At 44.6% G+C, this 11801-nt stretch overlaps 1 protein-coding gene across 1 annotated transcript; it reads left to right on the top strand.

Moving 5' to 3' along the window:
• Positions 1-3587: 3587 nt before the first annotated feature.
• On the top strand, positions 3588-4898 carry LOC129343891 (uncharacterized protein F54H12.2-like). Its single transcript, XM_055000271.1, has one exon. The coding sequence runs from the start codon at positions 3588-3590 to the stop codon at positions 4896-4898; it is 1311 nt and encodes a 436-aa protein (XP_054856246.1).
• Positions 4899-11801: the final 6903 nt, after the last annotated feature.

The following is an 11801-nucleotide window of genomic DNA, read 5'->3' on the forward strand; positions in this document are numbered from 1 at the left end:
GACGTCACCGGAAATGACGCCATCAAGCCCCGCCGCCGGAAATGACGCCATCAAGCCACGCCACCGGAAATGACGTGGGCAAGCTGCGCCACAACCCCTGACGCCATCGGAAGTGACGCCTGCAGACCACTCCCCCTGCCACATCGCCGGAATTGTCGTAAGCTGGCCACCCCCACCCATGACATCATCGGAAGTGACGGGTATACCATGCATATTAATTAGGCATTTTGCATATTTGCTGTATCATCGGAAGTGACGTGTGCAGGCCACCCCTCCCCTATTACCTCAGCGGAAGTGACATGGGAAGGCCACAACCCCTGCAATGTAACTGGATCTCCTTTCGCAAACACCACCCACTTCCACGTCAGTGAACTTCCGCCTGCTGCACCCCACCCCGGAAATGGGGTAACCACCACAGCTATTGGCTGAGTATGGCCGTGTGACCCCTCTATCAACACGCCCATTCACCCCCAACCAATAGGATGCTCTTAGACACACCCATACAAGGTGGTTTTTAGGAAAGAAGCCATTTTGCGCTAGCACACACGCGGCTGGGCTCTTGCTGATAACATGGATACTCCTGTGAGGCCCCAGGAATTTAAGACACCGTTGGCACCTAAGATGTATTTTGGAGAGCTCCTCCCTATGTATTGTACTTACCGGATTCGCAACGGGAAGATTGAGGCAGGTGAGCAGGCCAAGTCTCCGGAGCTGGATCTAATTCCCCCCACTATCATAGAAAATCCAATGCTACAAACATGGGGAAACCAGCATGGAACACAGACGGGGTTAACCGGCCCCCCTGCAGATGAAATGGATTTTAGGATACCCAACCCTATGTGGTGTGTTTTCCGGACCCCTGCTGAGGAGTTTGAGGATGTGGCAGAGGACCAGGAGGAGGATGGACCTTTAAATGAATCTATGGACATAGAAAGCACAGTTCAACACTCACAGGTACTGAGGTAAATCAATATTTGTGTTTGTGAATGGGGTGGCTAATGAAGTTGGGTGGGGGGTGGCCTCTGAGGGGCCTTTTCACTGAACTATGCCTTTTTTTATTCTCTTACACCAGTTTGATGAGGACGTTATCCAAGCTTTTGAGAATCTGCACATCGGCAGCCATGTGGATATGAACATCTCCTGCGTGTCATGCTTTTGCCTTAATCAGAGTGAAGAGCAGAAGAGGAGTTAGTTTGTCACAATAAAACATTTTATTTTTTACCCTGAATGGTCATAATTGTGTTAAGCGGGGTGGAGGTAGAGATGTCGGGGGAGGAGGCGATATTAAAGAATATATATTATACACCTGGAGAAACAGGTAGTTTTGGTGGGGTGACCCCTCTCTTCCACGCGGCCAAAAAGCAATCTAAAACTCTAACTCGAAATAATGTTGCTGCCTGGCTTTCAGAGCAAGATGCTTACACATTACACAAGCAGGCCAGGGTTCATTTTAAGAGAAACAAGACCATAGTTTCTGGTCTGGATGCCCAATGGCAGGCTGATTTAGTGGATATGCAGCAGTTTTCCAAATACAATGAGGGGTACAAGTACATTTTAACAGTGGTGGACATCCTGTCTAAATATGCCTGGGCTTCAGTCCTAAAAGACAAAACAGGGGAGGGGGTGTCAAAAGCCTTTAATGATATTTTCAGGCAAGGTAGAAAGCCCGCCAAGCTTCAGACTGATCGTGGCAAAGAGTTTTTAAACAAGTCTGTAAGCAGTGTGTTAAAGAAGCATGGAGTTCACCACTTTGTCACCAACAGTGAAGTCAAAGCAGCCATTGTGGAACGCTTCAACCGAACTTTAAAAACAAAAATGTGGAGGTATTTTACAGCCAACAATACATTCAGGTATATTGACGTGTTACCTCTGCTCATAAAAACGTATAATCACAGCTTTCACAGGACAATTAGGGCCCGGCCTGCAGATGTAAATTCGGCCAATGCTCAGATGGTCTGGAGAATGGTTTATGGAGACTGTTTTGTGACAAAAGAAAAGGAAGGGGAGAATCCTCTGTTTAAAAAAGGAGACCATGTGCGAGTGTCTAAAAGCAAAGGGCTATTTGTAAAAGGTTATGAACAAAGCTACACAGATGAAATATTCATAGTGGAACAGGTCATCCGTAGAGGGAAGAGGCCTGTATACCAGCTCAAAGATTTTGCTGAAGACCCCGTCATAGGGTCATTCTATCCTGAAGAGTTACAGAAAGTTAAGGCAAAAGCAGACAGGGTGTACAGAATTGAGAAAGTTTTAGCATCAAAAGGCAGGGGGAAGAGAAAGTACTATCTAGTAAAGTGGTTAGGCTGGCCTGATAAATTTAACAGCTGGGTGCTTGCTTCCCGCCTTTGCAATCCCATCTACGAAAAAGAAGATGGATAGTGGGTTCTACGTCACCCTCCCTAGCAATGCTTGCGCAGATGTATTCCCACAGAACACCACTGCTGCTTTCACCATCCGACTAGCTCGGCCATTGGAACTTCTTGGTGCTTGGGAGGTGGCGATGGTTGAAATACATTACCCACACAGCTGGAGAACCATCCCCCAAACTACAACATTTGAAATGGCAAAGGATGGGGAGAAATGGGGCTTCCCTCTGAGACAAGGATATTACAAAGACATGTTTAGCTTGGTTGATGCCATGAACATTGCTATAGAAGAACACCCTAAACCCCCAGGGGCGGTGCTGCGCTATGACCTTGTTTCTCAAAAGGTTAAGATTTATGCTCCAGACCCCCATACTATCTCAGCAAGTGGAGAGCTGGCCCACATATTAGGCTTGGTCCCGAATAAACCTGTCCAAAAAATACCATTTACTGCAGATATTACAGGGGGGTTCAACAGCTTGTACGTTTATACAGACATCGTGGAGTATCAGATAGTGGGGGACTACTACGTCCCCCTACTCCGGTGTGTCCCAGTTCGTGGAGAAAGCAATGAGCGTATTAACATTACTTATGACAAGCCTCATTACGTACCTGTCAGTAAGCACCACATAGACACTATCACTATTGAAATTAAGACGGATCAGAACAAGAACGTGCCATTTCGTCTCGGCAAGGTGATCGTGAAGCTTCACTTTCGTCCTCGGAAAGCCCTGGTCTTTTAAGCACATAAAGATGGTCATCTTAAAAAGCTATGGCGACCCAGATGTTTACAGGCATTACTACAGGAACCAAGCTGGAAACGCCCTTCCTGGATTCCAAGGAGCCCCTGTTATGTATGGGGCAGGTGTTGGGGGCATATTCCGGAGCCTTTTCCGAAAAGCCGTCCCTCTTTTGAGAAGAGGATTTGAGCTCATAAAGCCCCATGTAAAAAATGCAGCTCGAAATATTGCTAAAGATGTAGTGGGGCATGTTTCTGAAGCAGTTCTGAATAAAATGAGCCCACTTACACCACAAGAGGGGTCAGGCCTCATGTATCTTAAAAGGCAACGAGGGCTTAAAAGAAAAGCATCACGTGTTCCATTAACTGGCCCTCCACACCCCTTTAAAAGAAAAGCTGTGAAGCGCCGCGGGCCTCAGAAGCGGAAGGCAAAGAGAAGCGCAGGGAGACAGCCTCCGAGCCCTGGAGACATATTTTAAGCAGCAATGGCTTTTATTCACAGCGGCTCAGAAGAATGCACCAAATCAGAACTAGACCTGTTCCAAATAGCCCCTACGCAAACGAGCATCGAGAGGTGTCTTTTTATTGAAGTCCCACCCCTGGCGGCTTTGTCAGAATCAGCACCACTGGACTTTTTCATCGCGGGAAATGGTGAAGACTACATGGATTTAAACAACACTCTACTTTACCTGTGTTGCAGGATCGTGAAAGATGATGGTACAGACCTTGATAGAAATGCAAGGGTAAGTTTGGTGAACTACCCGATTGCCTCTATCTTTAGCCAGCTGGACGTGACTCTGGGAGACCGCCTCATCAGCCAGAGTAACAACTGCTATCCTTACAGAGCCTTTATAGAATCAGTGCTCAATTATAGTGAAGACACACTATCCACCCAATTCTCTGCAGGCCTGTTTTACAAAGATACACCTGGACATCATGAATCAACTGCCCTGGATGGAGATAACAAAGGGTTTGTTAAAAGAGCAGCCCTGACTGCTGAAAGCAGAAAAATCGACCTGCTGGGGCGCCTCCACAGTGATCTGTTTTTTCAAGAGAAGCTGCTGGTAAATGGAGTTGATGTCAAAATTAAACTGACACGCAGCAAAGATGCCTTTTGCCTCATGACAGATGGTCCAAATAGGGGGTGCAAATTACAAATCTTGTCTGCTTCCCTTTTTGTGAAAAAAGTAAGAGTAGCTCCTGGTGTCCGTTTAGGCCACGCAGAGGCGCTCTTTACAGCTAATGCCAAATACCCTGTGGATCGCGTGGGCATGAAAGTGTTTAGCATCCCCGCAGGGAGCCGTGTCAGCAACCAAGAGAATTTGTTTTTGGGGCAATTACCCAAGCTTTTAGTTATAGGACTGGTAGATAACGATTCCTTCAGCGGAGCCCATAATAAAAACCCATTTAACTTTAAGCATTATGACATCAATTTTGTGGCACTGTACCTGGACGGCGAGCAAGTACCTGCTAAACCTCTACAACCCAACTTTGAAGATGGAAACTGTGTGCGGGAATACATGCATCTGGTTCAGGCGGCTGGTAAACATATGAAAGACAGATCTTTGTTAGTTAACCGTGAGGAGTTTGCTCAGGGCTACACGCTGTTTGCATTTGACCTGTCTCCAGATCAGGAATGTGCGGACCACTACTCCTTGATTAAAACTGGTAATCTGCGTGCTGAAATACGTTTTGCCAATGCACTGCCTAACACCGTTAACATGATTGTCTATGGGGTTTTTGACAACGTTATTGAGATAAATCATAGAAGAAACGTTTTATTTGACTATATGTAACATGGATACCCTACAGCTGACATCTGTGTTATCTACAAGCCCTCACACCAAAAAGACTTTCCTTGGAGTGTTTCCAGCTGACTGGCTCCCCAAACAGAGACTGCATCGAAGGCCTGTGAGCCTAGTGGTGAATACCCACCCCCACAACCTCCCTGGAGAACACTGGCTTGCCATATACTTGACACTGGATGGGTGTGGTGAATTTTTTGACTCTTATGGACATCCTCCCGACAGCCCCCTGTTTCCCAAAACCATTGTGAATTTTTTGCAAAAAAATGCCAACAAGACTGCGTTCCAACCCAGACAGCTACAGGCTGACGACTCAGTGGTCTGTGGCTATCACTGCATATTTTTTCTACAGCTGCGCAATAAAGGACTTTCCTTTGATCAGATCCAAGAACTGTATTCTGATGACTTAGCTCAAAATGATCTAATGGTGGAAGAGTTTGTAAAAAAGAAGGGCATGCCCAAACTTGTTCCAAACCTCTTTGTGCAACCCCAGGCATGTGTATCTTGCAACGAATTCCACAATATTGAATTTCAATAAAGCGCCCCCATGTGGGCTTAAAATGTGATTTTTGTCTGTCTGTTTTGTTTAAACAAACAAACAAACACGGTATAAATTTTAAAAGGAAAATTTTTATTTTAAAGCATTACAAATTTATCCATGCAGCTGGCAAGCTGCCTCTTCGTTTTGTAGAAGCTCTACGAAAATGGGCCGGCATCTCTTTGGAGGAGACCGGGTTCTTTAGATGCTCGAAAGCTTGGCGATTAATCGGGTTTCCCACCACAGAAGATGGAACATTCAGCTCAGCCATGGCCTTCATGAAAGCATCCCAGCCTGTGGGTATGCGATGGCTAGGCAAGGTGTGTGTTTGAGTAACCCCCTTCACCAAGTCCAGCATATTGGAGCCTTGGATATTTTCTCCTTTGTACACAAAGACTCCACGGTCATCCCAAGAAGAAACACTTTTGTTTTGTCTCATTTTGTTTAACAGCACTTTTGCATGTTTCTTATATCTAACAGGCAAAGTGTCTATTATTTCTTGGAAGATCGCATCAGGAATTTTAGGGGTTTCTACAGAAGAATCCTCTGGCTGAGGCAGAAACAGGCTCAGTTTAGATTTTTCACTTTCCCCCTGTTTCACATGTGTTAAAAAATTTTGAAGCAGGGCATCGTAATGCTTGGCCTTCTCATATTCTGTCAAGTCACGCCTTTGAAGAATCCCCTTCATTTCAGCATCTAAGGTATACATTGTTGCAGTTCTGATGTTTTCCTCCTTAGGAGGAGGGGGCCCCCTTAATTGTGCTAACTGCTGGCTAGGAACCAAATACATTTTTTCTGCATATTCCATTACTGACTTGTTAAAAGCCCTGTTAAGAGAGGAATAGCAAAGCTTAACAGAGGGGCAATAAACCCACCAGACTGTTTCACCAACTGCTTCTTCCTTTTTAGAGATACTCTTTTGTTACTCAGGTTCTTGATGAAACTTCGCCTTTTCCTCAGTGTGCACACCTGCCGAGGTGATAGAGGGATGTTGCCTTTTAAAGTGTTGAGGGCGATTTCTGAGATAGCCGCGACCAGATCATCTGATGCTGAACATAAAATGGCTTTCCTCTGCTGTGGAGTAGCTTTAATGAGTAGTTTTAGGAGTGCCAAATTTCTCTTTATACGCCTGGACATGTTGTCCTTTGAAGGCCACGGGGACAACAGGGGGGTTAGAGCGCAGGCTGCTTTCTTTTGTACCCAGAGGAAGCCGGTTTTGTTTTTAAGACATACACTGCAGGCCACTCTGGTGGGAAAAGTCCTGTTCTTAACCTGTGAGAATCTGGTGTAGAGGCATTTAAATCTACAACCAAATACCCATAAGGGTTTTGTGTGGCATCCTCAAAGGCCTCCAGAAAGAACTGGGACTTCCCCGGGTACATTTGACGGGCCAGTGTTGCAATCTGTAACTTGTCTCTGGGGTTTTTAAACAACACTAGATATTTGGTATTTAAACTGATGGTTCTGTTGCTTTTCCCACGAAAGAAAATATTCTGAGTGATAAATAAGATACTCAGATTCCGATGATGCACGTATTTGGTAAAGGCTTTCTCAATTTCTGGATTTTCACAAGCTGAGTTCATCAAATCATCAACTATGATAAGATTTACTTTATTGGTGGGGAGAAGTTGATCATCATTAAGAGTTTCAGGCAGTCCTTCCACAAATTTTACAAAGGGGTATTTACAGAGGATTTCATCATACAGATTCTGCCAGCAGCTATAAAACCACACAATATTTTCAGGCATGACAGACAGTACATGTTGGGCATTTTCCAAAATGTTTTTTACAAAAAAACTTTTCCCACAGTTGCTAGGACCAGCCACTACTGCAGAAAATGGATGTTTCCAGCGTACATCCATATTAAAAACCGTATGGTAAAGTTTTGAAATCTTCCACTAGGACCCTCTTATCATAAACGACTTTCAATGTTTTTTTCAGTGGCCCTGTATGGATGAGCCACTGATTTTTGTCTCTTATGATGGAGGGCTGCTGGACTCGGATCTCTTTAGTAGTCTGCTCTGAGCCGTAGTCTAGCACCAGGTCCTTCAGCGTGTCAAAGTTTATTTTTACAGAATTGGAAACATTAAGAGTAATCCCCTTGGCTTTCATACACACCTTTCCCCCAGATAATCTGTAGCCGTATGTCTTTGGCCCAGCCGATGTGAATTCGGTAATATATTGATCTGGTGGGATCTCGCTTGTGAGGTCACCTAAGTAGTCTCCTAAAGGGGGATTCCAGTCCCCGTCTCGACTCACAAATATGACAGAATCGGTATCATGATACAAACAACGATCTTGCAATTTATCTAGCAGCTCATAAAGTTCCAGCCTTGCGTACGCAGTAGTAAAACAGGCAATCATTACATTAGTATTCCCTGATAATGTGTGCCTGTCTTTAGCGTGCTTCCAGGACACGCTTGCTGTCTCGTCATCAATTACATCAAAGCTGGATACTTCATATGCCGGAGAAAATGCATACTCTAAAAGTTTGGTTGGGTCCCTTACAATGCTAGTGTTCACCAAGTTTGACCTCTGGCCAAACTTGCCCCACAAAGAGTTCAAAAATAATTTTGCAATTTGCCTCTTTGCAGGGTTCTTAGCTATGTGTTCAGCGCGCAACTGAACACCTTCTTTCTCTAGGTAATCCTTAATATATTTCTCCCTTTTTTCCTCATCTGTACACCAGTTAGGGTACCCAGACGCTTCTTGTTTTTGCCGGAGGTGCATTTTAATATATTCTGAGAACAGTTCCTCAGAGCTTTCTTCAAAATGCCAGACTTCACTAATAGACATCACACTGTACCCCTTTTCTATAGCCTTAAGTAGCTCTATGGTACACCAGGTCCCTTCTAGGGCCCTTTCCTCAGCTGAATGAGCGCAGCGTGCTTTCAGTTTTGCCTCTGCACATGTGCGGCACAGTGGGAACAGAAGTTTGCTATCCACCTTGAAGGGTAAAACAGGGTAAAGGAGCCCTCGAGGTGGATGCACCTTAACTTTGGCAAGGCCAAAATATTCAGAGAGAGGGGCAAAGTCCTTATAAATAATGATTGGGTGACCAATAGGGTATTTCTTTGTCTTGTTTACGAAAGGGTACAGGCTGGTGAAGTCATAATAGTGTATTTTTTCCCCAGCCTGGGGCTTATAATACAAACAGACAGCATTTGTCCTCCCGCCAAAAAGGGCATCTCTAGGGCATAGAGGTGAGGGCAGTTTCTTTTCCCTTAGAAAAGCACCAAGATCCCTGTCATCCTCCATCATCTCCCGCCACTCATGTTCCCACAGGGTCCTAACTGCAAACCCCTGGCTTTTCAGAAAACTGGCCTTCATCTGTGTGCGGTGGTATAACTCGCCAAACGTAGAATCAGTCAGTGGATTTCTGTCGGTTGGGCTGAAGCAGATGGGGCAGCCATGGAAAAAACACCCATTAAACTCAAAGGCTGTGGGGGCCCCACCAACTTCTGCAAAACCGTCAAGAAAATAAGGTCCTACTTTTAACTCTCCACCTTTCAGAGCATGCTGTATCTCGATACCTTCTTTATGCTGGACATACAGCATCCACTGTATAGATGGGGTGGAAAATCTTTTGGTCTGTCTGTGGTAATTGTCATGTGGCAGCAGTGCAATTGTGTCTGGTTTTAAAAACATGTGTCTGAACATGGCCATGCAAACACCAGCGAGAGTAATATATTGGAAAGGGTCAATTTTTGAGATGGAAATAATTTCTTCCCTGTATAGGAGGCAGGCCTTTCTCAGGATTTTAACATCCTGCTGGCAATAATAAGACAGCTCTTTTTGCAAGTTGAAAACACTGTCTTGGTTATCCTGGTACCAGGACAGAAATTCCGCTCTCTCACCTGGCATCATATTATCAATGCCATAATCCTCCACCCTAGGCATGGGGCCGACATACGCCCAATTTGCGGCAGTGTTAAAGAAATGGGGGAAGAAGCCCTTGCACCCCTCAAAGCCCATGGCTTGTGGCAATTTTGCAAGCTTCATAGGTAAGAAGTTTAAACTGTCTATAAACCTAATACCAAACCTTTTTGCAGTCACACACATCAGTTTTCCCCCTTGTGTAATGAGGTCTACATCCACCTTTTCAACCAACAACTGCCTAACAATAAAGTAACTATCATATCCTTTTGCGTTATGGGCTAGAAAAGTGTAATCCTTGTACTTTTTGTTGATGAATTTTTTAACAAAGTCTGAAACGCACTTTCCACCCTTAAATTCCCAAGAATCACATTCCTCTAGCCCCATAGCGAAAATGTAATTTGCAATATGTATTCCGGATTCCTGTGTACATTCAAAATCATAAAATATATATTTGCTTGTTATTTTAGTTTCTTTAATTGGGGGCATGTAGCAGCGGTGGCTGTTTATGTCCCCAACGGGCTCTTTGCACTGCTTACACCACCGCACCCTGCATGTGTGCTTCTTTGGAGCATAGGTGCGGCATGAATTGCAAAATATTTTAACTGTGCATGTTGCCAAATTCAAGTGCCTTTCCAAACAGGACCTTGATTTGCAATATATTTTACAAGTAGGGCACCTTTCCTCCTGCTGAACAACACATTTTGTCTCCAAACATAAGCGGCACCGATACTTGCAGGTGTGTGAGTGGCTATAAACATTACCACAAACAGAGCAATAATTTCTCTGGCCAAAGAACCCCTTTATGTTCCTAATGCCGTAGAAGTGATTTTCATAAAGCAGTACAAAGTATGTTTCAGGATGTATGGGATCCCCACTTCTAAAGATTTCCCAACCTTTGCCCCCATTGATAACTACTCCTATATTCACCTTTAAATGTTTCTCAAACGTGACCACATCAGATAGTAATATTTTTTTATCCTCTGAAATTCCTAGTTCTCTATACAAATTGCGGGCTCTTTCTGATAATTCCGGAATGGTGAGCATCCTCTTTGACATAACCGCCAAGAGACTACCCCCAAAGCACAAGTTACTATCAGTGTTGCTTAGATCAACTAAGTGCTGTTTTTTCTTATGGATTACCTCACTATAGAGGATAGTGCTTATTACCCGCCTTCCCCTCCCACCCCTGTTTCTAATTACTGTCATGACTAGCCGCAGGCTTCCATGAAGGTGGATTTCCGCATTACTTTGCATAAGATTGGCCATCTGGTTTATGAATTCCTCGGCAGGGAAGTCTCCAACCGGCCTTCTCACTGAGCGAAGAGGGTTACTTAACCCCCCACCCTCAAGATGGAGCTGTACCAAATCACCCTCCTGGACTCTAGCCCTCATCTCATCAAGAAGCCCCTGAATGGATTGACGAATTGCCTCCTGCACAAGTACTGGGTGGTTTAACTGTTCCAAGTTTACAAATCGGAAAAGTTCTCCATATTGATCCATTGGCAAGCGCTGCAATTGTCGTTCCCACTGCCCCACCCTTTCTAAGTAAACTTTGGGTGGATCATTGTTGGGGGACAATTCTTGGGGGCTTTCATCAATGGAGACAGCAGCACTGTCATTTGCCAGTTGGGCGATAGATGGGTGGTTTTCTTGCGGAAGTAATTCCTGAGGGTGTTCTTCAGGGGTGGCCCATATAGGGCTAGCTGCAGTGTCAATTGATGAATGGGGGGGTGGCAGGTGGGGATTCTTGTGGAGGTAATTCTAGCGGGTTTTCTTTAGGGGGTGCTGTAGTTCCATTTGCTGAATGGGGGGTAGTTGGCGCCTCCTCTGAGATGAGGCGACAACCACCAGCCATGTGTTGATTTGGCTCTTTAGCCCTCTGTCTTTTACTTATCAGCTTTAAAATGGAAGCACTGCGTTTTGGACGGGAATTAATATGTTTAGCATTATTTAGGAGTTTAAGTATCACTCTTTTCCATAAGTTTTTGAATTTCAAAGATTTGCTTTTCCTCTGGTATGGGGTCAGGTGAGGCTTGACCCGGCCTGCCCCTTTTTGCTTGAACCCCCCTTGCTGCACATTTAGATTTGAGATTTTTAGATCTAATACATTGTCAACTGCGGTAGCCAGTGCCTTGATATCTTTATAACCTAGCCTATCCAAGTTACCATTTAACAGTGCAATGCTACCACATATAGCTTTAACAGCTGCAGTAGTATCAGAGACTTTTAGATCTACTACATTCTCAACTGCGGTAGTCAGTGCCTTGATATCTTTATAACCTAACCTATCCAAATTACCATGTAACAGTGCAATCCTATCACATATAGCTTTAACAGCTGCAGTAGTATCAGAAATGTCAATTTTTGGTTTCTTGCTGGGTGGCATTGAAGACCCCCCCTTTTGTGTCTGTTTAATGTCAGTTTGGTGTACGTGTTTTCTTTTTGATTTACCGCATGCTTCTGGCTTGGTTGGGTTT

Source organism: Eublepharis macularius, chromosome 16, assembly GCF_028583425.1.
Source record: "Eublepharis macularius isolate TG4126 chromosome 16, MPM_Emac_v1.0, whole genome shotgun sequence".
Classification (NCBI taxonomy): domain Eukaryota; kingdom Metazoa; phylum Chordata; class Lepidosauria; order Squamata; family Eublepharidae; genus Eublepharis; species Eublepharis macularius.